The sequence below is a fragment of the Theobroma cacao genome, chromosome 8, assembly GCF_000208745.1.
Source record: "Theobroma cacao cultivar B97-61/B2 chromosome 8, Criollo_cocoa_genome_V2, whole genome shotgun sequence".
NCBI classification, from domain to species: domain Eukaryota; kingdom Viridiplantae; phylum Streptophyta; class Magnoliopsida; order Malvales; family Malvaceae; genus Theobroma; species Theobroma cacao.
The window spans coordinates 17,217,147-17,243,946 of record NC_030857.1 but is presented as its reverse complement, the minus strand read 5'-3'; the positions used below and the strand labels follow the sequence as shown (position 1 = coordinate 17,243,946).

General features: G+C 33.2%; 2 protein-coding genes across 3 annotated transcripts; one reads left to right on the top strand and one right to left on the bottom strand.

The window, feature by feature from the left end:
- LOC18593004 (phosphoinositide phosphatase SAC1) lies at positions 3,157–16,131 on the bottom strand. Of its 2 annotated transcripts, XM_007020007.2 has the most exons (16): positions 15,831–16,131; positions 15,155–15,359; positions 14,899–15,064; positions 13,189–13,411; positions 12,412–12,488; positions 8,752–8,939; positions 8,532–8,629; positions 6,955–7,088; positions 6,718–6,852; positions 5,876–6,260; positions 5,610–5,731; positions 5,276–5,386; positions 4,941–5,153; positions 4,130–4,318; positions 3,891–4,002; positions 3,157–3,636 (listed from the first exon to the last, which is right to left on the bottom strand). In XM_007020007.2, exons 1-16 carry the CDS (start codon positions 15,957–15,959, stop codon positions 3,388–3,390), a joined length of 2,736 nt encoding a protein of 911 aa, XP_007020069.2. In that variant the 5' UTR covers positions 15,960–16,131; the 3' UTR covers positions 3,157–3,387. The 2 variants fall into 2 exon arrangements, with proteins under 2 accessions (XP_007020069.2, XP_017981042.1); XM_018125553.1 differs by lacking the exon at positions 6,718–6,852.
- Positions 16,248–18,078, top strand: LOC18592999 (protein SSUH2 homolog). The gene is made up of 4 exons (XM_007020000.2): positions 16,248–16,541; positions 16,646–16,705; positions 17,386–17,432; positions 17,537–18,078. Exons 1-4 carry the CDS (start codon positions 16,383–16,385, stop codon positions 17,622–17,624), a joined length of 354 nt encoding a protein of 117 aa, XP_007020062.1. The 5' UTR covers positions 16,248–16,382; the 3' UTR covers positions 17,625–18,078.

The following is a 26,800-nucleotide window of genomic DNA, read 5'->3' as shown; positions in this document are numbered from 1 at the left end:
AGCTAAATATTTAATTAAGATTTTTTTAAAATTAAGAAAATTAGATTTTTTTTATTGAAATAGCTGAAGATCATTAAATACATATTGTTATTAGCTGATTTGAAATAAGAGAAATAATTGATAATTAATAACATTGTAAAAATTGGAAAGTGATAAAAAATTAAGATTTATTAAGTACATAGTTAAGGAATCGAAAGAATTTATCATTTTATTAATTATTTGACTTTTATATATTTTCAATAAAAATAACATAAATAGTTAAGAATTAAAAAAAACGTACAAAATGAGAGAAAATAAATATCAATTAAAAATGAAATGATAAATAAATATTTTATTAATTATTTTAATTTTTATATTTTTTAATATAAATTAATTATATTATTATAAAATTATAAAAGTTTAGATAGACGGATAAGTGCGCATAATGCAAAGGATGGCTTTTGTTCCCTTGCTCTTTTGTATTGTAGCATTCAAAAAAAAAATGAGGCCAATTAAAATTTAAGCCTAAAGCAAGGGCTTTGCTTACCTTACCCTAGAGCCTGCCCTGCACGTCGTCAAAATGGAATGCTAACCAGCCTGATGGAAGAGACTTGCCATAATTGTATATTCAAAATATATATCAAATCAAAGAATACAGATGAAAAAAAAAAACAATTGTGCTGTTTAATAAAGGACATGTGTACGTAAAGCAGTACGCAATAGTAATGGAAGGACGTGACCGCAGTCTGTCTAGCTATGGAATTGTATCTCCCACGTCGTACCCCTTACTGCACGTTTGGTAAAGGGAATAGCTAAGCTATTCCCTGTCTATTCCCAAGGAAATAGCTTACCTCTGTTTGGTATGGCAATATCACAAAAAATAGCTATTACCTAGTAATAGCTATTCTCTCAAAAGGGGTAAAACTCAGGCATAGTTAAATCCAAGGTTTTTCATGATTTTTGCTATTCCGAGACCATGGGAATAACTCTGAATTATGATAAGATTAAAATGCCCCTTATCATTTAAAAATATTACAACCATAGACCTATATATATATATATATATATATTTTCTCATTTTCCCTTCTTCTTTCTCTCTCTTCTCATGTTCTTTCCTCTCTCATTCTCTCTTTAAGTGGCATCAAAGCCGGCGATGATGTTAGTGGCGGCGGCGACGGTAGCAGAAGCGGTTGCGACGGTGATTTTATGACCGAATATGGTTGGACAAGATTCAAACAGAGATTCAGCCAGATCTAGCAGCGAGAAGCACCGAATCTGGTGCTTCCCGACCAGATCCCACTGTTGGATCTGACACTCCACGACCAGATCCAGCCGCAGGGAAGCGTCGATTTGGAGCCGTAGTGGCCAGATCCAGCCTCATGGTGCGTCAGATCTGCGTTTTGTTACAACGGTCGTCTTTCCGGCGACTGGCCCATGAAAAAGAAAAAAAGAAAAAAGAAAATAATAGAATAAAAAGAATAAATTATTTATAAAATTTAAAATATTAATATTTTATATATAATTTAAATATTATTAATATTAATATGATTAAAATATTAAATATTAATATTTTAAACTATTAATGTTTTATTTATTAAATTATTAATATATTAAATTTTTAATGAATATAAAAATAAAAATTATTAATATTTTAATCATAATAATATTAAATTATAAATAAAATATAATTAATTAAAATATTAGTAATTAAATTATATTAAAATATTGATATTTAAATTATTAATTATTAATATTTTAATTAATTACAAATTATTAATATTTAAAAAATAAAATAATTAAATAATTAAATATAATAAAAGATATTTTTATCTTTTTATTTTTTATTCTTTTCTTATTCTAAAACTATTGTTACCAACCAAATACTGTAATAAATCATAATAATTATTTTTACTCTATTCTATTCATCATACCAAACTAGATAATACTTATTATATTCTATTCTCATTTCATTCTATTCTTACGTAATAATTATTTTATTTTATTCTTATCTACTCCGCGAATCAAAGTCATTAAATTTTTGCTGACTCTTACTGTCAATATTGTCAACTTTACCCACCTCAAACGTATCTATCGTAACGATGAAACAACGAACCGGCTGCCACATACAAAGTACAGTCAAGTTCACTTAATGAACACGTGTTTCAGCCTAACCCATTTCTGTTGCAATCAAGGACCTCTGCGGCTGCCACTGCACCCATATGTCCACCACAAAAACCACGAACCCTACTTTTCCCATCTATTTATTTTTCATCCAGAGGACCCACCAACACAAGTAATGACAAGACACGAAAATATGATATAAACTCAATAACGGATTTAAATTTAAGTTGTTTTTTTATTAATCGTTAAGATATGAATAAATCATTTTTTTACTATAAAATCTGATATTTCAAAGAGAAAAAAAGAAAATTACTCTTAAAGGTTTTCATGCATTTAGGATACATCAAAGGCTCAAAACTCACCAATCAGAAGTAGAAAAAATAGCTATAGAGAAAGCCTCTTTTATAATGATAAGCAGATTAGAGTTTTGGTTTAAACGGACATAACCTCTGGTTATGCGACTATTGGGAATAATTACAAACATCAATTGATAGTCTTTGACAAGTGAAAAAACTCTTTTTCATAAGGTTTAATCTATTGGAAAAACAAATTATTTCTTAATTTTTTTCACTTATGAACCCATTTATCAATGCAGGATATTGGATCCAACTATCAAAAAATGTGTTCATGGATATAATATTCCAAATAATAATTGCCTATGAAACTTTAATTGTTTAATACTTCAATATTTTTAAATATTCTTTAGAATTAATTTTGAATGATCATAACATTTATTTGATGAAATAATACATAAATATTCCTTGTGATATGACATTGTCTCACATATATAACACCCTAAAGTATTTTTTGTTTCATATAAAATCGTGTGTTCTGCTATTGTTTTCATTAGAGTAACGGTGTTAAATTTTCAATTATTATAAAAAGTTTTATTACTTTGTAAAAATTTAACATCGTTACCCCCCCCTTTATGAGAACAATACAAACCACAAGGTTTTATATGATGAAAAAAAAAAAACATCAAGATGCTATGTTAAAAAATGAAAGGTGTATGTGGAGTATATCTTAAAAATTAATATTAAAATTCATAACTTGAAATAATGACAAAAAAAACAATATAACTCGGTCAACAACAAAGACTGAAATATCATATAAGAAACACTCATAAACCCCATTTTGCAGTTAATCATGTAACCCAAAACTGGTTATATTCACAAAAGCTATCTTACAAGCCACAACCGATCAGCAAATGACAAATCTAAAACTTAGAAATTATAGGAAAAAACTAATAAATGGGACCTCTTACAACTCATAAAGTCAACATAAGATTCACACCTTTTGCAGCTTGTCCTCACCAATGATCCATCGTGTCAACTGGCTTGGATCTTCAGTGAATGATTTGCAGGAGGCAGGGAAAATCCCGAGATCAGCACCGATTAGATCATATTCCTCCAGAGCTGCTGCCATCTCTGCTTCAATAGCTGCATCATCTACAAGATCAATCGTGTTCACTTGTAGAACATCAGCATAATGCTTCTCTCTTTCTAGATCATTTTGGAAAGGTTCCATGGCTGGTCCCTGGTATTTCAAAACATTTTAAGAAAGATAGTTAGCAGCGAATGATATCCTTGTCATTTCCAATAAGTTAATTTAAAAAACTAACATGTAAAATAAACAAGATTAAACATAACAACCCAGCTTTCCTTCAACAAAAAATTAAGGGCCAGAGTTCAACTCCTCATCCCCTTAACCTTGTCCAAACGTACAAAAAAAAAAAGAGGAAATTTTAATCAAATCTATTTTTCTTCATCAAATGGTTTAAGTTGTATTACCTCACATAATTCAGCATAATGCCTATATATCTCACTAGTTTCATCTTGATCACCAAGAAGTGTTCCACCATACCAACCATTGGCTTCATTAACAGAGGTCATTGAGAGGTACCTAAAAAAGCACAACATATGTTTACTATGCACCAATAAACTCAGTGTAACATTCAGAAGACATGAGTCCAACTGAAAAAGATAATGCATTTTTCCTGAGGCAAATAAGAACGATTTTTTAAAAATACCTCTGGAAAATATCCTGTTCATCATCATCATAGGAAGAAAGCCAATTTAAGTCGCAGAAATCATCAACTTTCACTTCACCATTGGACCCTCCATTTTTAATTTCACTCACAGTGACTTTGGGGGCAGAGCCAACTTCTTCAAACTTTCTTTGGCCAAAGAGCCAATTTGGACTTTTAAGCTGTATTTCACTGCACAAGAATTTCAAAGTTCAGCAGCAAATAACAGCATTTGATTATGTTGCCCTAAATATCAGTTGTGGCACAGGCAATTAAGTTCAGAACAATATTCTAACCAACAATTTTGACTAAATAGGTAGATAGATTCACTTTATCGAACAAAATTTTGACCGGTACTTGAGGGAAAGCAGACTTTCAACTGGTTTAGGGAAAATATTTGAAAATCCATAGGACTGAAAAGAAAAGGAAGACTGTTTGCTATTAACATTCTTGAATTAATATAGTGTTTCAGAACTAGTACCATAGATTGTCAGTTATAGTCAAAATGCAGCAACAACACAAACAGGGTATTTAAACTCTATAGCAAGGACACAGTATCAGTTCCTCAAAAATATTTAAACAGCAGAATCTAAATGCAATTAAGATATGATTCAAACTAGCAAAAATAAGGTAAGAGGTAGAGCACATCCTGGTGAGAAATCAGAATCTACATATAGACACAAATGGCTCAATTTTACAGATAAACATGACTACAGACCAAATATCTAAACAGCATCATATGACAGGCAAAGAGGTAAGAAGCTGAGTAACGAAATATCAAAAAACTATATAGCAGATATGAAAGAATATTTACGCTGCATCAGGCGCCACACCAGAATTGGCTGTAGGACCACCATGTCTTTGATCTGGTTCACTACAAAGTCTTACATTCTTTATTGAACTACATGTGCGTTCGAGCAATTTATCAAATGATGTCAACTTCATCCGTGAAAAGTCTTCTCTACAAGCTGGAATGGGGGCAAGGGTCTTTCCAACTACTGCTAAAGGCTTAGCATTATCCTCCACGCTGCATATGGAAATTGGAAACAATGAAAAGGTAAAACGAAGTAAAAAATAAGAAAATAATAATAACTGGATGCAGGCACGCAGCCTAACTTTTTGGTGAAAAAAAAAAAAAGGAAAATTTACCACTTCTCAGGAAATAGGTCATCTCCTATTCCTGAAACATGAAGATAGTAATCTGAATCCAACTCCCAAAGAGCAGGTTTTCCTTCCTGGGGTTGGAAGTAGCCCAAAAATCTGGTAGAAATACCAATGATTGATATTAAAGGAAACAAAAATTGAACTGAAGAATCAAAAACTATGGGCATAAAGTAATCAATCTCTACAAGCCTGAAATGTCCCAACTTTTGAAAGGCACTCCTATCATGAAGATTGAAAACCTTCATAAATATCATTCACCAGGCTAAAGAAAATAACAATATATATATATATATATATATGATGGATTGAAAAAAAGTACAAGTTTATTGCGTCTTGCTTTTCACCATCAGTGTAGGCATTACTATAATATCGCTTGATAGACTTCAGAAATTCTCTAGACTGGGTCGTAGCTTTCCACTTTCCCTGCCTCTCTGGAAAAACCTGAAGTTTGTAATAAAGCATGGAATAAGTTAATGCAAAAGTATACATGCAAGTACAATAGTCCAAAAGGATAGTTCCAAAACATATGAACAATATTTTTTGTTTTTTTTTCTGATAATTGAAGAGTTAAGAAGATAATCTTACGGTATTATGGGCAGCAGAACCTCCATACTGCTGAGCAAGAGCATCTCCCATGCTCTGATACATGTCCATAAGAGCAGCAGCGATGCTACTATCAGGGTCCACTTTGGGCTTGTCTGTCAATCCCATTGCATGGAGTTGGCGGCCTAAAGCTGCCAAGCCATAAGCATACTGCGCAACATTTGTACGATCCAAACAGTCAATGCAGTTAGTGCGCAGTACTCCACTCTGAAATCTTGGAGGTACACCATCATAAGTATCATTTTTAATTTGTTGACTTAAATCACCCTCCCTGTCTCGACTGGTTAGAGAATTTAAATTTTCATTGCTACTTCCAATCCTCGCAAGATCCCCAGAGTTACCTCTCAGATCTCTAATAGATGCATCCCTGTAATAATTGAAATAAGCTAGTGTGCTGTCAATGAACCATTAGCAAATTTCATAAATGTTACAACCAACTGCCAATTTAAAAAAAAAAAAATCCTTAGATATTCTGTCCAACATTGGAAAATTACAATCAGCTCTCTAAGACACCTTTCCAGATGTTTTCACAGATACATTAGATAATGTCTTAGCCAACCTTAAAACTGTAATTCACTGCCCTTTTTTAATAAAAATTTTTAAAATCTTTTCCTTGCATGTGCTTGGTACCATTTGAACATCATGTTTTCTGAAAAGAAACTAGATAAACCTAAGTTCCAACTTCCATATCAATCTGAAAAAGTTACTTCTCAAAATAAACAAATCACAAAAGATGGAAGATTGAATAAAGATTTGAATTTACAAAAACAAATGAAAATTGGCAGTAAACCAACTAATTTATATGAAAAGAGTGAGTTCGATACCTCCCAGCGCTTGTTCTATTAAGTTGGTTAGCTCTCCTCTTAACAGTGCTGGGTTTACCACTATAGTAAAAACCGGTCAAATCAAGAGCTTCACCAGCCACACCACCCAAAACAGCCAAAACATTGGCAGACTTGCTTGAGATCAGCAATAAACACAAAAAATAAGCTCAAATTATAAAAGGAGTGAAGGGAAGGGATTCAAAGCTGTCCACTTCATGAGAAAAATTAATGACTTACCTCTTTGCAAACTTGTGAAAGTCCCAGTGAATAAATTTCAGATGGTTCTCTTCCGAGAGAATTGTGTTCAAATACCCAACTGCATTTGCAAATTCACGCCTCAACATCATCTCTCTAGGTCTTTTCTCAACAGTCTGCATTTTAACAATGAATTCAATGAGGAGATAACTCAAATTGGCAAGTAGTTAAATGTTCAACAAGAGATAAAATATATAATGTACATAAGCTGATATATTACATATAAATATATTCATCTTTGCATGTAACTAACTGCATTCATATGTGTATATACTTATACAACTCATACGGTATGCATGGGTAAGATAAAATGTAGAAAATGGTTCTCAACAACTTGAGATCTCTATAATAGCCATTACAACAGCACACATGCTCACAGGTGAGAGAAGAGGGGGTGGAGTGGAGGAGAGTATCTGTAAGTATCCCATGCCTACTTCAAAGACTTTAAAGAAATTTGGTCTGATATAGAATATTAAAGAGGACTAATGTCATCACTTCCAACAGTATGCTAAAATAAATATTAATACGATTTCAGCAATATATTCAACAGAAAGGTATTCTTGTAAGTCATTGTTATTTTCCAAATCACATACATGACTTAACTGTACTATGTACCTAAAAGTTTTCAACTAAAATACAAAAATGAATCAAGCCATAATTCAAAAGTATGCAGGATGCATCTATAGCAGATAATTACAATAAACAATACACTGAGCCCCAAAAGAACTATATTAGAAAAGTTAAGAGATAATGCTCAAATTTACCACCCTATCATACTGGGGACTCCACTTTCACTACTTATCTTTCTGGTACAATGTTACCACTAAACTATGACTTTAAGTGCAATTTTGGTCTTCTTTGGATAGAAAAAGCCAAATGACCGTTAGTGATCATGTGTACAGTCAATAGAGTTACGTGACAAATTTTTCAAACGAAAAATTTGAAAAATTGTCAAGTCAAATTACATGTACATAAAAATTAAATTTAATATCGTTTTCTTTCTCTCTTTTCTTATTCTTTTTTTTTTCTTATTCCTTCATCTTCTTTTTCTCTCTCCCTTTACCCTCTCCAGGCTTGCTGGAACTGCCACCAAAAAACTTTGTTGGTGGCCTTGGAAAGCCCAACTGGTGCCACTTAAGTCCTCTGAAGCCAGATCTGGTACCTGAAGGCACCTATCTGGCTTCAAGAGGCTAGGCTTGCCCTCTTCAAAACTGATCATTTTTTCTCTATTTTCCACCTACTATGCTAATTTTCACTCTCTCCTCTCTTCTTTCTTCATTCCCTCCAACAATTCTTTAATTTCTTCAACAACTGAGAATTCTCTTTTCTTCTAATTTTTCAGGTAATTGTCCTAGTGCTCCCTCCTCACACCACTCCCAGCATCTGAACCTATAACTTTGATCATCACCTTGCATACCAGCAGCCAAGAAGCCATTGGCAGCAACAAGAAATAATCAGAAGACACTACAGAAGCAATATGAATATGATGGATTCAATAAAATGTAAAAGAAGCAGCATTTTTTCTTCTAAAACTCATCAGCAATGAATTTGAAAATAACCTTGATTAGATTAAGTACAATTATTGGATTGCCGTATCTGTTCGCCAGGTCCTCAAAATGCAATTTGGTTGCCTGGTATGTAGGATCATACCTCTGTACTGAAGCAAAAAACAAAAGCAATAAAGATTTAGTTACCTGAAGTTAGGGATGTGAAAACGCAAGGGGTTAATACAACTGAAAAAGAAAAAAGAAATCAGGTCATATCAAGTTGATTTCTTACAGATTATGTCAGGTTTAGGACTAAATCTTGAAGCCTCTTGGGACCAGAAAAGGGGAATTGAGCCACGCATCTGCACTATAGAGCTCATCTTTCCCTTGCATGACCCAGCTTCCTCATCAAGGACAATTTGCTCTGTTTCAACATCATTTGCAACCCTTCCTCGATCATTCACTCCCCTTTTCAAGTACCTGCGATTAATGAAAAGACAATAATATCCACCTTAAACACTTCCCCGCCCCCCCCCCCCCCCCCCTTAGGCCAAAAAAAAAAAAAAAAGCCAAGGAGAAAGGAAATAATATATTCCCTGTAGTTTAGCATGCACAGAACAGTCCATGATATTTAAAAATATCCTTAAAAGTAATATGCACCAAAACTTCAAAGGATATAATCAAATAGAGAAAATATATCATTATTTCTTTTCGCCACATGCCATCTTTAAACAATTAATAAACAAACAAACAAAAAAAGAAGACAAATATCTTGAAAACTTGACACAAAAAAGACCATCATGGTGTGCCCTCTAAGAAGGCCTCTTAAAAGAATGTAACCTATGCTGGCACTCATATAACCCCCTGGAAAATAAAAGCAAAAAGACAAGAAATAGCAGCAGGCTTGGAAACCCAAACCAAACCAAATAAAAATGGTAATATTTAGTAATAAATAAATCATATCCTGCATTTGAACTAACGAAGGATAAAAGCATCACTAATATAAGAAACAGAACTGTGTAAGATTGAGAATATGATCATAAAAAGCATTACAAAGGAATTCTGAAAAATTACAAATATTCAGTCTATCTCTCCATTTTGGAGGATAGTTCAAAATTTGTCTATTATTAGAAATCTAGAGGAATTAATGATTAACTTGCTGATGAGTATAAATAAAATAAAGGCAACATGACTAATTATCTTTCCACCAACCTCACCTGCATCTTTCAGCCACAACATCCTCATATCACTTCTTCATCTCACCCAACCTACTCTTAGTTCTCCTCTATGGATCATCATTCATACCCTAAATGCTGAAATCTTGCTCTTAGGAACTGGCTGGTTATTTAATTTGACTCTATATTCATTTCTAGTTATACTACATCTAATCTCCATAGATTCAGATTTTTCCCTAATTAATCAACCTTTAGATTCTTAGTAATCCTCCATAGTTCTAGCTCCCACCTTACTCTCGTCAACTACAACTATATCTCTGCACATAGTTCATCCAAGGAATATAATCTTGAACATGCCAGGTCAGTTCATCCATACATAGAACTTAGAGAAGATCCTTGGGGTCAAGCTATTGTAATAGGAAATATCACACTTTCAATTGCTCCTCATAATAATCCATCATAATACTTGTATCAGTTAACAACAGAAATTGCATAACAACAATAAGAAAAGTTAGAAAACTTCCACTTCCATATCTGTGTTATCTAAGGAAACCTTCATATTGAACATGTTAGTTATTGTACATTTAAGCATGGTTTTTACGAGCTTAGTAGGGAAAAGAACTGGTTATCCCATTAATCGGGCATACTGTCTAAAACCATGAGACATTATTTCTTCTTCTGGTTCATATTGCTGTACAAAAAGCAGGACCACTATTTTACAGGTACTATACAATTGGGGTATATTTAAAATATAAAACATGTCAAGTTAGTATTGCTTATTAATCAAATACTGTTTATTTATTTTGTTATTGTCCAGTTAATAAGTTGTTCACACATTTGCATGAGCAATGCAGGCTAGTTAACTGAACAAGAATGTGACAAAGTTAAAGTTCGAATAAGCAATTGCCAAAACCAAAATCCAAATTCCAAATCTGGGTTTAGATTCAAGAAAATAAGGGTTTTAGGGATTAGGGTTGAAAAACCGATTACTCTTGAATATTTTGATTTCTATTGACAAAAAAGATGTAAAAAATGAGGCATTTAATTCCTAAAATTATGTGCAGCAACACTGTATGCACTTCAATAGTTGATTGATTGGAACAATGGGGGATATATAGAGAAGGATGCAAATCTTAAAATTAGAATTCCTTTTATCGTTAGCTTTACATAGTAAGCCTGAATGGACAATAATTAAGACCCACACCCACTGCAGCAAAACAAAAACCATTACATAAGTTACCTCCACACCAAGACTCCATTAAACTAATAAACTATTGGACAGGTTACTCAATAATCAAAAACAAAGCTCACTCTCCTCAAGCAGAGACATCTTCTGTAGGATCTAAGTTAGCTGGACAAAATGAGGACTGCCTCCAGAATCTTATGCGATAGTAAAATACCTCTTAGCGGAACAGAAATTTTCATTTAAAAAAAAAAAGGAACATTGGCAACACTTTACAATACTAAAGGTTAAGTATCAACAAGCACAAAAGATGGTTTTAATATGATGGGTAGTAAGTATAAAGGAACAAATCAGTGCATTTAAGAAAAGATGGAAGAAGCAGTAATCGAGGATAACATGATGGCAACTCACTTAAGGTCACTTGGATATGTGGGACAACAGCCTAAAAGTTACCCCATTAAGAATATGACTTAATGGAGGATGCTCAAGTCTAAATGGTGAGGAGGAGACCAAAAAAGAAAAGGGTAAAAACTGTCATAAAGAAACAATAATGCAACCTGATCCATCTAGCCAAATACAAATAATGGAAGACGGCTTCTCGTTGTAACTATCAAGCACTCATTTTTTGATAAATTGTAGTTGACAAGTCATAATTTTAGTTATTGGCCTTTAAGGAGAAAAACGCTTTTCTAACTAGGCTATTGATACTACTTATGGTATCATATTACAACAACTTTTTCTTTGATCATTGCAAATTTTGTAAAATCTTTTAGGATGAGAAAAAAGTGTGAGGGCTGCTATTAGACACTAAAATCTCAGAAGTCTTTTGCTTAACGGATTGAAAATATGAGTTGAATATAAGAGTCTTTTCTCTTCTTCTTCTTCTTTCCCTTTTTTTTTTTTTTTTTGCATTTCTAATCGTTTAAGTCTAGCAGTGGTTTGAGCTCAAGACCTCCGGTTCAGGAGTAAAGCTAACCAACAGTCTGTTTCCTTCACCACCAAATAGCTTAGCGTCCTGATTAAAAAAGCTAAGTTGCTCACTCTCAAGAAATTCCATATAAGTCATGAACCAATTAGATGCAGGTATGTCCAATTTTTGTAAGTTTGTTCTTGCCATGCCCTCGTGCGTCTTTTGGGGAAAATGAAATAATGCTTGAGTACAATTCATTACATTACAAGGGATTTAATGGATAATCAGATTGGTCTCATGATGCTACTATCTTTACAAAGGACTAATTAGCAATGACATAAATGTACTATTAATTATGATATTATGGTAACGCTATAATTGCCCTTAAATTGACCCTCTGACTAATACCAACATGCCTCAAATTAGAAATAGAGTAAACCATGCAAACAAAAGGAGGAAAAAAAATCATTTTAATACACACATTTTTCAACAAAAGTGTATTAGTAATATTTCACGTGTCAAGCTTTTCCAGTTGCTCATATGCAAACCAAGTAAAGAAAATAATTTCCAAATGAAATGGCATCTTCAAGTAGAAATCATCCATCAACATACTGCAACCGTTGACCGCCATTTTAGTGGTTTGTAATCAAGAAGGCAGAAAGATGCATGCAAAGAAGAACTTACCGTGTTCCAGCAAAATGCCGAGACCGTCTAGATACTAATGTAACACTAAAGTCCCTTCCAAAGATTGATAGCCTAGTCTGCAGTTAAGAGTAGCAGAAAAAAAAACCAGAAGTATTATTTGAATATTCAACAAGCATCGCAGCCAACTTAAACAAAATAGTCATGTACAAAATCAACATATCCTTTTAATGGACTTTCAGCTTCAGTAAAATTAAATTAACCATCAAATTCTGCTTCCTTTTAAATAAAATGAAAAATAAATCATAAGTAACCAAAATTTATCCTGTAACTGTAACAAATAATATCAATTTTGCAGAAAATTCTATCTCCGACTTTTCCAAATCTTTTCAAAATCTTACTTCACGTTTAAGATTCCAGATTATTTAGTTTCTAGTTTGTATTTTGGCTGAGCCAAAATACAAAATTTCTAATTTGTAGGAATTTACATCTGAATTAAGCATCTGAGCCATCAATTTTTCTTGTTCAAATATTGAGCCAAGTGCACCAAGAAAATAAATAAAAGCTGACATAGCAAGAAGAAACACTAGACGCTTATGGCAATGTACAGAAGTATGACAAGATGAATCTAACAAGACATAAATGAGTGCTTAATGAAACTTGCAGCAATAAATTAATTTTTTTTTATAAGACAGCAATAAATTAATAGTAACAGAAAATGAAAGATCATGCTGAAGTGAGCACTATTTCTAAGAAGGCAAATGGATAAATATATCCAGTCCAGCTAAGAAAGAGAAATGCAGTCAACATTTGAAGTACCTGTTTAAAATGCCCATGAACTAATGCTATTGTCCAAATAGTGTTACTGCATCTTGATCGAATGACTTGGGTTAGATGGGCATTCCAAACAAATATATTATCATATGGCATCCCTTCTTCGTCCAAGGATAAAACATTTTTTTGCAAACTTTGCATTATGGGGTATGTATAGCTATAGAAAAAGTCTTTGGTCAAATCCACACTGGATAGCAGCTTTTTGTACCTAAAGCCAAAAGGAAATAGAATAAGAATAATTAAAATGCTATTAAAGTTTGATCCTAATGCCATTTGAAGGCAAGAATGTGGAATAGAAAAATATATAATTTATAGCAAACTACAAATTAAGATTATTTAGTTTTTATTTTTTGCCATTGCAGTTACTGAGAAATTGAGATTGTGATTATAGCTGATACAGATATAACAAATTTCATGACAGCAGTTACAATTACTTAAAGGTATTAGAAGAAAGCAAGATTTGATTAAAAGAGATAAATATCCAAACAGGACATGCACACACAGATACCACTAGATGGTGTTTAAGATTGGAAAAATACTAATCTTTGAACTTGGGAGCTTATTGCCCACTTATCAAATCGCCCTAAATTTTTATAAAGCAAAGAAAATAAGGCCTATGGGTAATTTTTCCCGTTTGAGAAAATAACGTCACTGCTCTTGGTTGAAATTAAAGTAGATTAGCACCGACCAAAAATAGTAAGGGCAGATTGTAAATTTTCCTGTTCTTGCTGCCTCATAGCTTCTCTGGTAATCCACTTATAGTAACAAAAAATCCTGTAATCTCGGGAATTTAATCACCATGCAACCAAGAAACTAGAGATGCCACCTCCCCAACCTACTAAGGGTAGTAAAATCACTTCAAATGAAATGGAAAATATCAATATATAGGGTATAACACCTTGTCACACTCAAATTGAAATGTCTTCTTATCTTGGATAGCATAATTGATTGAAGCATTGTCCAGTTGAATATTTCTGAGCAGTAACATTATACGCTTGTCCAGGAAAACAGTTATCTTTCTGGTTTTCTTGGTTTAAGAAAAAGTAAGTTAAGCTAAGCCAATGTGGTTAGTCTAAAATGGCTTGAAAATCCTAGGAGACCCATAATTTTTAAGGCATATGAGAAATAAAAGATTATACAAATATAGCAAGACGTGATCCACATTGTGTCCCTAGCAAAAGATTTTGACTGCAACTCAATATAACTAACAAGAGCAGTTTATTTACTAAGAAGGAAACTATAAAATACAAGTAACCGAACAGCCTCTTCCTGGCTTTTCCATCTATACTTGACCACTGCAATTCTTATTTGGTCATAATACTAATTGCCGTCGTTAATAGGCCATAATACTCAATTTGGTAAAGGGCAACCTCTTCAGTTATCTGTTTTTCTCCATCATATGATAGAGAAAAAAATTCACAAGCAAAAATAAATATAAAAAAGAAACAAAATAGCACCCGTTTGGTATTTTAAAGTTGCCATTGCGTCTGTATTCTACAGAATTATTTCTAGGAATGCAAAAAGAGATAAATTAAATTGGATGCATGTGATTTGCAGGTAGATGTCAGAATAAACACAATCAATTCTATTTTAAAAAAAAAAATAAAACTTTTAAAATAATATGAAATTAAATGGCACAAGGTTTTGAATCAGACCTAAAAACTAACTCTGAAGCAATCAAAGTGAAGGAGATACCTTAGCTCCGTTTTGGAATGTGCTACATCAGACTGAATGGAAACATGAGGAATTGTGATCAAGTGGCTCTCATCTATACTATATATTGCATGACCACATATACATCCGATTTGCCGTCGCTTTGTAACCAGAATCAAGTAATATGACTCCAAAAACTTGATGCAGCCTAAAAAATCCAGAAAACATATAACAGGATGTCAACAGGAACCATTCCTTTAGTACCTTATATAGGAACAAGGCGTAGATTGTCACTAACCCACAATTCCAAAAACCTTTGCCACAAAGCTTAAGCCACCGGTGGCACGATTTCCCTCAGCAATCCGCTGAAGCAAATTTTTTATCTCTTGCGGTGAATAAACCACTGGGTCTTCACTGATATTAAGATCAGATGGTTCTGATCGATCAATTTTCAACACACGGAAGAATTTCTTGTTCCTATCACTCCCAATCAAATAAAACCTCTGTTTAAAAGAAACCAAAGATAGAAACAAATCAATCCTGAAGAAAAAGAAATGAAAATCGTACACAAAAGCTAATTGCACAGACTCCATTTTACCAGCAACCAAATAGCATCTTCAGGATTCTTTATCAATCAATTTTCAAGTAGTAGACCCAATGTTGATTGTAGTTGATTCGGCTCAAGAGTTTTTTTCTTCTTTTTTTTTTAATATTGTAATTTTAGTTGCTTTTGCCCTATTTTTCATCCTTTTTCCTCAGCACCAACAGAAAACTTGAAAATCTAATACAAAAAAACCCTAATTTCTATTTTCTTTTACATCTTTTTATCTTAAAAATAACACCAATTGAACAACCAACCAGATTGTAAAAAGAAACACAAAAAAACACAAATTAGAGATTTCTTTCCTGTTGGTATAAATTAAGAGTTTTCATGATTTTGCCAAGAAACAAACAGAAAAAGTAAGGATGGTTACCGCTCGCGTTTCGTATAGCCTGAATTTCTCAAGGGAGTAGGAATTGGGATCGGCCTCCGGATCCATGGATGGGTGAATCTTGGCGTATGGAAGTGACACATTGGAATTCAAATTCTCCGATTTTGCCATATTGGTGGGAATGTAGTCAATTCAATTCTAAGCTATGTTTTAGACATCTGGTTTCGTCAATAATTTTGGGGATTTCCGCAACTCTAATAAAATATATTGTATTCGACAAATGACTTCTTCAACTCACTGAGTCAACTCGAAACTCAGCCACGTTGTCCCGTTGAAGCAAGTTGGTAACTTAAAAAAAAAAAAGATTTCATATATATCTTAAATGGTCAGAATGCGTGGTCAACCAATCTGCACAAAAAAATAAAAAGAAAGTTTACCTTTCATAGACTTCGTATGGTCTTAGCAGTACCCATTATCCAGTTTTCTCTTACAGCCTCAATTTTAGTGCCCGAAAGGAATATTTGTGGTGCTAGTTTTATATTCACATAATATATTCATAAAAGTAAAGGCAGCAGGTCACGATTCCAACCCAAAATGCCAACTCTCTTTGCTTGCCTCAACATCTTGATGGCTTCTCCAGCATCACCACTTCTTCTTCCTCGATGCAGTCCTGCCATGCTTAATATTGGAAATAAGGAGCCAAGACCCAGAGTTGTCACTGTCTTTGCTGCAAAATTTGGTGCCTTAAACTCGGTATACTCTTTTCATGGTCAACACTGTTGCTGCACTATCTGTGGTTATATGATTTATTAGCTGATGAAATCATTCACACCATATGTATGTATTACTGCCCGCAGATTCTGAAAAGATGTGAAAAATGTGGAGGCAAAGGAGCTATAGAGTGTCCGGGATGTAAGGTGTCTTGCTTCTCAACCTCTAAGCACCTTATGTTTATATACATATATAGGAAATATTGCTGCAATTTTCATGTCTCGCTCAATGAGTCTCTTTAACTATGAGAAGATATCAGTGCCTAAGCCCTGAGTAAACAAATCCTTTGCATGAGTTTGACATAATTATCGAAGGTTTGAATTGAATATCGTAATCTCAAAGCTTATGTTAATAGGATGCAAGGCCTAACGAGGGGAGGTTCTCAAAACTTGAACCTGAAAATCTAGTCTCATACAATGTTGGTGGCCATGACGCCCCAGACTATATGTGGCTTCCCCATTGATAAGCTAACAAGAGAGTGAAAAAGAATGAGACTCTTGGAGACTAATTACTATATTTATATATAGTGCAGCAACATTACTATTTTCTTTGGGAAAGAGCCTTGATTTCCTAGCTTGGTGTAGAACTAGTTATATTAGCAACTTTGTCATCGTTTGCAGAGATAGATATATTCAATATTGGAGAATTACACCAATATGGTCATCCTGATGAAAGAAGTGATATCTAAATACTGTTGAATAATTAACAATCTCAATAACAAGAGTTTATCTAACTCTGTGAGCTAATTCATATAGATTTTATTTTTCAAAGAATGAGTGTATATATGAGCAAATAATGCTTTAATTGTGCATGATTGATCTTACAGGGAACAGGCAAAAACAAGAAGAATGGGAATATCTTTGAGAGATGGAAGTAAGATATGTTTATGTTTTAGAATATAAACATATTGAGGAATTATAGTTTATTTGAAGTAAGATTTATCTAAATTAGCTTCTAATGTATCAAACTGTGTTTAGATGCTTTGATTGCCAAGGATTTGGGCTGAAAAGTTGTCCTAGCTGTGGGCAAGGAGGGCTGACACCAGAACAAAGAGGAGAAAGATAGAATTCATATGAAGGCTTGCGAGTTGACTGTTCAATGAGATGTTGTAACTATATATGTATTAAAACTTAAAAGTTTTCCTCTTAATTTCATTTTATACCTTTTTTTACATCTTCCCAAACAGTAACCGTTAAATACTTTCCAAAAAATTACTTTTACTATACTACTTTACTTTTAATAATTCTATAAAAATACTTGGAATCTTTTGAATTACCTATGCTTATAGTAAAACTTTTCTTTTTCTTGAAATTGTACTAGTCCAGCTACAAGTAACTTTGCTATTTATGCAATAACTATTGGAGGGAAAGTAGTTTTGAAAGTTGTTAAAATCATATTGTGTTCTAATTTCGTCTGTATCTCTGTGTTCAAATGGGTAAACTTATCTTCTCAGATATTCCTATTGTAATATAAATACAACACTATACAATACAATGAAATCAAGCCATTTTTTCATTCATTTCTCTATTTGTTATCAAATTTTCTTATGGTATTAGAGCATTAGCTCTAGCGCGTCATTTAATATTTCTCTATGGCTTCTTTAACCTCTAACAGTGTTGCTACTGTTACCAATGTCTCATTGTTTGCTACAGGTTGCTTGGTTATGTTGATGGATCATCTCCTCGTCGTTTTACCAAGATTCCACAAAAAAGCTCCAATTCTCCTATAATGATTTTCGATCCAGCCTATGATTACTGGACTCACTCAGATCAATTGCTCCTTCATGGAATTATATTCTTTACCACAAATAGTTTTTTCCTTTCTTTATCTTTGTTGAAACCTCCTATGATGCCTAGACATAAAATGAGTATAAACTTTATGCCTACAAGTTCAAGTCCAAGATAATGAATTTGATGGATCATCTCCCCGTTCCCCTACTATGATTCCACAAGAAGGTTCCAATCCTTCTATGATGGTTTCCATTCCAGCCTATGATCATTGGACTTGCCAAGATCAATTGTTACTTCATGGAATTATGTTCTCTGCCACAAAAAGTTTTGTTCCTTTCTTTGTCTCTGCTGAAATCTCTATTGATGCCTAGAATTGAATAAATAAACTTTATGCCAACAAGTCCAAGTCCAGAATGATGAATTTATGAGAAAAGTTCACCAAACCAAAAGGAGTCAGATATGCTTTAGTATATTTTCAGCATCTCTGCAATTTAACTAATGAACTTATCTTAGTGAACTCTCTTATCAATGCAAAAGAATCTGTTATCCATAACTTGAATGGTATTGGAGATGATTTTGTTGAAGTAATCCTCAATCTAGGGATTTAGCAGCTAACGGCTATGGCGGGAAGCAACAACTGGTTAAAGACTCAAAGAAGAATAATAAAAGAAACTAAATGGTGTCGTCCTATCTTACCAAAGTTTTAAGCTTGGGTCAATCTTTTCTTTCCTTAGTCAACCCTTTCTTTCTTTTTTGTACTGGGTACTTGAACGGCATCATGTTTAGTCGTTTTATGGTTTCTTTGTTTTAATTTCCTGTTAAACACTGCACAATTTTTTATCCAACTAGTAGTGAATTGTTGACTGTTGAAATGAGGAACAAATGTTCTCCTCTAAACTTGGTAGATACCAAACGCTTGGCATTGTATATTGAATGTAATATCTCTGAGCTTTGGCACAGGAGACTAGGACATGTGAATTGTAATTCACTGTCATATATGTCATCAAATGAACTTATAGATGGACTACTTGAGATAGCTAAGCCAGACAAGCTTTGTAAAACATATCAGCTTGGGAAACTAACCAAAAAACCTTGTCTTAAGGTAAGCCAATGGAAAGCTAGTTAAAAACTAGAACTCATTCATATTGATATTAGTGGGCCAGTGAAAACTCCCTCTCTAAATGGAAGCAGATACTATATTTTGTTTATAGATGATCTTACTAGTTACTGTTGGGTATATTTTTTGAAGGTGAAGTCAAATGCCTTAAAGCAGTTCATGAAGTCTAAAGCACTTTGTAGAAAACTTTGCAAGCTTGAGTATAAAGACTATAAGAAGTGATAATTGTACTAAATACACTTCAACTGAATTTGAGAGTTTTTTTACCACTTTTGGAGTTCAACATTAGCTCACTGTAACATATAGTCCTCAGCTAAATGGCAAGTCAGAAAGGACGAATAGAACATTGGGAGAAATGGGCAGATGTCTGCTATATCAGATGAACTTACCAAGGAAACTCTAGGCAAAAGCTATGAATACAACCAACTACCTACTTAATAGAGTTTATACAAGAGTGTTGAGTAAGAAAACCCCTTTTGAGATGTGGTTTGCGCATAAACCAACTATCCCACATCTAAAAACATTTGGTTGTGTATGTTATGCCAAAGTACGTGATGAAAGAAGAACAAAGTTTGATTTTAAGTCAGTTGTAGCTTTGTTTATTGGTTAAAGTGAGGTGACTAAAGGCTGTAGGCTATACAACATTGAGTCTAATAAGGTGTTCATTAGTAGAGATATGAATTTTGATGAAGGGCAAAGTTAGAATTGAAACAAAGGCATTGTAGAAAGATCAAATAAAATGATAGTAGCTGATGAGAATCCTATATGGGTTATTGATGATGAAGTATCTGATATTAAAGATGAATCCTTAATTGTTAAAGGAACTAGAACACCACAGGACAACAAATGTCATGTTGTTGTAACTAAGCCTTCAAATTTCATTAATGTAGTGTCAGACGAGAATTGGAAAGTTGCCATGGATGCAAAAATGAGTATGATCTTGAAGAATAATACTTGTATCCTTGTTGATAAACCTTTTGATCAACATGTAATTGGAGTCAAGTGGATTTTCGGAATAAAATTGAATCCAAATGGGATAGTTAACAAGTACAAGGCTAGGTTAGTTGTTAAAGGCTATGCTCAAGTGTATGGTGTTGATTACTTTGAAACATTTGCCCCAGTTGCCAGGCATGACACCATCAGATTACTTGTTGCACTATCTGCTAGGGAAAACTGGAAGATTTTTCACCTAAGTGTTAAATCAGCCTTCCTTGATGGTGTGCTGTTAAAGGATATATATATATTGAACTGCCTGAAGGGTATGTGAAGAAAGCCTTAAAAGGTAAAGTTTGTAAGCTTATCAAGGCTTTTTATGGCTTGAAACAAAACTCTTAGGGCCTGGTATGAGAGAATTGATCAGCACTTTAAAGATTAGTGCTTGTCAGAAGTGCAAATGGGCATACCTTATACATAAAGAAGTCAAATGATTCTGTGATGTTAATTGTGGCCTTATATGATGATGATATGATGATAATAGGTCATGATAAGGCTTATTTGGAAGACTTCAAGACTCAGATGCTAAGTGTGTTTGAGATGATTGATCTAGGACTAATGTCCTACTTTTGGGAATGGAAGTACTGTAGTTGCCTACTCAGATCATTCTATATCAGACAAAGTATGCAAGTAACTTATTAAAAAAGTTCAAAATGGATTCATGCAAAGTTGTGAATATCTCACTTTCAACTGGGTGTAAGTTGAGCAATGATGATGAGTCTACTTAGGCAGATGGAATGCTTTACAAGAGTATCATAGGATCTTTGCTATGCATGTCTGCAACAAGACCAAACTTGATGTTTGCCATAACTCTTCTCTCCAACTTCATGCAATCACCTTCAAGTGTGCATTTTACTGCTACAAAAAGATTTCTCAGGTATGTGAAAGGTACAATGGATTATGGTTTGGTATATGTGATGGATGAAAGCAGTGATTTACAGGGTTACTATGATAGTGACTAGATAGGGCCATTGATAACTCTGAAAGTACATGTGGTTTTTGTTTCACATTTGGTAGTGGTGTTTTCTCTTGGAACTCTAAGAAGTAGGAGATTGTGGCTAAGTCTTCAACTAAAACTGAGTACTTAGCAATTGTTGCTGCATCAAACCATGCCAAGTGGTTAAGAAAAATGTTATTTGATTTTGGGTTCAAGCAAGAGAAAAGCAAACAAATTTATGTTGATAATCAATTAGTCATTGCTATGGCTAAAAACCCTATGCAGCATGGCAGAACAAAACATATCAAGGTTAAATATCATGCATTGAGGGAGGCTGTGAAGGAAAATGAAATCAATTTACTACATTGTCCCACTAACCAGCAATTAGCAGATATCTTGACCAAGAGCTTATGCAGAGAGAGATTTGAGAAGTTAAGATCAAGGTTGTGAGTTCACCAGATCAAGGATTGTGGGGCTATGTTGAAGAAGTAATCCTCAACTAGGGATTTAGTAGCTAACGACTATGGTAGGAAGCAACAATTGGTTAAAGACTTAAAAAAGAATAATAGAATAAACTAAACAATGTCATCATATCTTTCCAAAGTTTTTATCTTAGGTTAATCCTTTCTTTCCTTCATTGATCTTTTCTTTTTTTATTATACTAGGTACTTGAACAGCATCACGTTTAGTCATTTTATGCTTTCGATGTTTTAATTTCCTGTTAAACATAGCAATCCACTATCGTTTGAGCCTTCTCTATAAAAGGCTTTATAAGCCATGTGTTTATTTTTGTTGTTAAAATGACCGTTGCTGAGCACAATAAACAATGCTTGTTTTTAATGCTTAGCTATCTATTTTTTACCCATTCCCTAGGCTAGATCCATGGAATTACTTGTTTCCAAGATCATGTGTATTTTCAATGAAAAGTAATATTGGTGTGAGCGATTGCCACCGAGAGAAATTGAAATCGATCTCTTACTTTGTTTTTCCTTTTCTTAAAAAAAGCCTCATTCTTTGTTTTCTTGAGAATCTATTGAATTCTTTTTAGATTTCAAGGAAATGATAGCCAATACACAAGCTTGACAATCATATATTTCTTTCGAAGAAATTCTTGATAAGTTCTCAAGCAATGAGGATGTTCTAAAGAAACGCGAGTCGTCTTCAAACTTGGTCATTCTCTCTACACATATTGCTACAAAGTCTATTTCATTTCTAACTATCAAATCAAAATAATCTCGTTCTGGTCACTACAACAAGCTTAATTCTCCAAATACTAGTCTTTCTAAGATCTTTCCTAACTCTACTTAGCCTACCTCTAAAGTTTTTTTTTTTTTAAAAAAAAGTAAAGGCAAGGATATTATATATGAACAAAGGTAAAAGATCTACAATATGATATATAAAAAAAACTTAGTAGGGAAAACCTTTACGCAAATGCCCTCAGCACAGAAACCACAAACAAGAAAACAGACTAAAATCAAGGGATATGAGCACAGACTATAGTAGAGCAATTCAAAATTCATAAGCAGCCTGATCAAAAAGAGTGCATGGAGCACTATAAAACACACTAGTTTCCTAACAAACCAAAAAGAGATAAAGATAGTGTATAGATGCCATGAGTCAATTAGCCATAACCTAACAAGGATAGAAACAGAGATAGTGTGTAGTTGCCAAGGTCCAATGAACACAACCCCACAAAAGAAGCAAAAAGGAGACTGAAGATAAGGGAAAAGCATAATCAAGCTTCCAAGAGAGAAATTAAAATCAATTAACCTGAACTTTAGCAAGGAGGTCAACAAGTTTATTAGCTTCCATATGAATGTAGAAATCCTACCACTTATTTACCTTTTTGTTTTAAAATTCCCAACTAGTTACCAACATTGTTAAGATACCATGGTACTTTTTTGGGTTGTCACACCAATTCATTACCAATTCACTACATTAATCAAATCACTCTATACCAACAAGGCATGAGTAGAATACTTGCCCTTAAAATTGTTTGTCAATTTTGTAATCAAACAAGTGATTATGCCAAAACTTGCTTTACAATCAAGTCAAAATAATCTACATCAACAACAAACAATGTTAATACTACAACACTTGCACCGAATTGGCTTGTTAATTATGGTGCCTCTAACCATGTAACAAACAAGTTGCAAAATTAGAATTTCTCCTCTAAGTATGGTGGTTCAGATGAGCTACTTCTTGATGATGGCACATGTTTACCTATCACTCATATTGGTTCTACCTCTTTTAATATTTCCTCTCATTCTTTTTCTTTAAATAATGTTCTTTATGTTTCAAAGATAAATCCAATCTATTTTAGTTTTCAAATTGCTAGCCTTATAGCTTCAAATTGATCCTAAGTTTTGAAATGACAACAACAAGTGATCATAATGGTTTTTCACATGTTTAAACAAGTTTAAAAAACCCTTGACATGTTTAAGTAAAAAGATTAAGTGTTACAAAACAAAAGCTAACTCAAAAAAGACTTTCAAAAAATTCTGCCTTAAATCTATCAATAAATTGCTCATATCAATCAATAGATTTATGTTTTTGTCGATAGTTGTTAATCTAAAGATCAAGATTTCAATCTATCGATAGTTGTTCATGTAAACATCAAGATTTCAAAAGTCAACCTCATATATTGATATATTCTTCAAATATATCAATAGATTTCAAACAGAATGCTTTCATGCAACATCTATCGATAGATCACTTAAATCTATCAATAGAAATGGTTGTTGTCAGATTATCCACGTAAGTGCACGTATCTTTAAACAAGCAATAAAGTGAAAAGTAGAGTGTCAATCCCACAGAGAATTGAATTAATTCTACTGTTAACTATTAAAATTAACACACCTTAATCTTATTCAAACAACCAAATTTAAATTATTAAAAGTAAAATTAAATCTAACAAACTAACACTAAAACTAATCTAAAATTAATAAGCAAATTTGTTTTAAAAACTCAATCAACTACCAAAACTAAGATTATGATATCCCTCAATACTTCATCTGAATATTGTATCTCTCTCTTAACTTATTTCAATGGATTAAGTTGCTAACTTAGAGTACTAAATTATTTACAAGTCTTTTTTGAATTTCTCATAAAAATTTCTCTCCCAATTAACTTACTATATGTCTATGCAAATTAAATTGAAGAAAGATTTATTAAGTTCATGCTCTAATCTTGGCTACGTAAGGCTTATAAATGTATTCCGCCATATATGCAAATCAAACCACATAATCAACTAAGTGTATTCGATCATAAACTATTCTATTCAAAGTCTACCTTAAATCTCCTTCATCAAGTGTAACGACTGAGTCCTACGACTGTTGCTGGTGCAAAAGTCATGTAGGCAAGGCCACACAACCCAACAAGTCTTTTAAACATATTAATCTCACCAAATAAACTCTTTCCTTTATCATAGACTAACAATGTTATATAACCAAAATTTCAAATTTAATTCTTAAACACTCATAAAATTCCTTAACAAGAAATTTAAAATATATGTACAACACGTCTTAAAATGAAAACCTTCAAACATTACACCATTGAAATTCAATCAAACAGTATCCAAAGGCCCCAGCCCAAAATAGTTTTATGAATACATCACTTTATTTAAAAACAGTAGATAACTTGACATTTAGACAATGGAGTGAAACAAAGGAAGTGATATGAGATGCGAATTACCTATGCAGCAAGTCGAAGTCCCCTCACCACTATTGCTCCCCATTAATTCACTTATCTGCCATTGTCAACTAGTTAAGGTGAACCTTTCATATTTAGTGAGTGGACAGGAAGGGAAACAAAAATTAAGGTAGAGTTTTTGATAAAAAAAACATAATAATAATAAATATGTATGATGAGATAAGATGTGCATAGAGTTAATAAGTTGTGTGCAAATCAATATAACATGCTTGAGTTTAAATCTTAAAATTAAATCACAATGGTATTGTGTAAATTTTATGCTCATTATAAAACAATTAACCATGGCAATTTAAAGTATAGTAATTTCCAAAACATCATGTAAACAAATAAATCACAACCATGGTTTTCCCAAAGCAAGTAGAATAGTAATGCCATGCTCAATTAATAAAAACGTATCAATTAGGGTATCCTCGGGTAGGCTTGATATAGCACGTAGGCTCTCTCTTTCATATCAATAATAGCAACACCTACTCGTGAGACTCCTCATGCCACCAAATATCAGTCGGGTCTTCAAGTTTCCCTTTACCTACTCATGGAAACTCCTCACACCACCAAATATGAGTCGGGACTTTAGGAACCCTTTTACCTACTCATGGGAACTCCCCATGCCATTAAATTGAGTCGGGGTTTCAAGTCCCCTTTTACCTACTCGTGGGAATTCCCCATGTCACTAAATATGAGTCTGGGCTTCAAGTCCCCCTTTACCTACTTGTGAGAACTCCCTACATCACTAAATATAAGTTAAGGCTTCAGGTCACCCTTTATTATCAAATATCAATCATTAATAGTCACTACTTTGTGCACAAAGACCACACAAATCTAGTGTGATAACAGGACCTATACCTATAAGGTTTACCCAAGAAAATAATCCAATGCAATTTCAAACGAGTATAATCGATTCAACCATAAACTCAAAAGGCATGTATACATGTTTAAATTATGAAAGCAATGAGCAATACATAACAAAGTTCATCATAAAATCAATGACTATTAAAATAGCAAGCTCATGTATGAAAATCAATGAGCATAGCATAGTTAAAATATTTCACTCAAGCATCATGAAAATTGCCACCAAGGTTGAAGTTAAAATGTTTATGATTAGCCTTTCTAAGGCCTTTATACGAAAGTGTAATATATAACAGTTTTGAATAATCAAAACAAAATAAAATCGCATCATTTTGAAAGGCTTGTTTCCCATTTTGTAAAATGGCTCAATAATCACCAAAGAGATTCATAACCAAGTTAAAGAACATTTTTAAGTAACTAGCAGCTCATGCTTCCCAATAACAATTCAAATATGTGAAGTATACATAAAACATTCGATTTTCATTCAAAATAATGAGCATAAGTATGTATGTATGCATGCATGTATCAGTGTCTGTGAATATACACAATTTCAAGATCCATATATATTTGGAGAGGGAATTGCCCACTCACCTCTTTTGGTGGGAATTCTCACCAATTATTAAACCATTCCCTTTAGCTTAAGTTCAATTTTGCCAAAGGTTTTGAGTTAGCTCAATTCACTATCATCGAGCCTTTAAGGGTCTAATGTCTTGGTTAATGTGAGCTTTACTCACACCTTATTCATCTCTTGGTTGGCCTTAATTGGACTAGCGTGAACAACCTCTTCTAAACTCTACTAACCAACCCTTGATGTTAGGTCTCGTTTGATAAAATTCCAACAACTATTTCTCTCTTTATCAAGTCTCCTAGCATCAATATTTCGAAGTCATATAATAGGATCTAAACG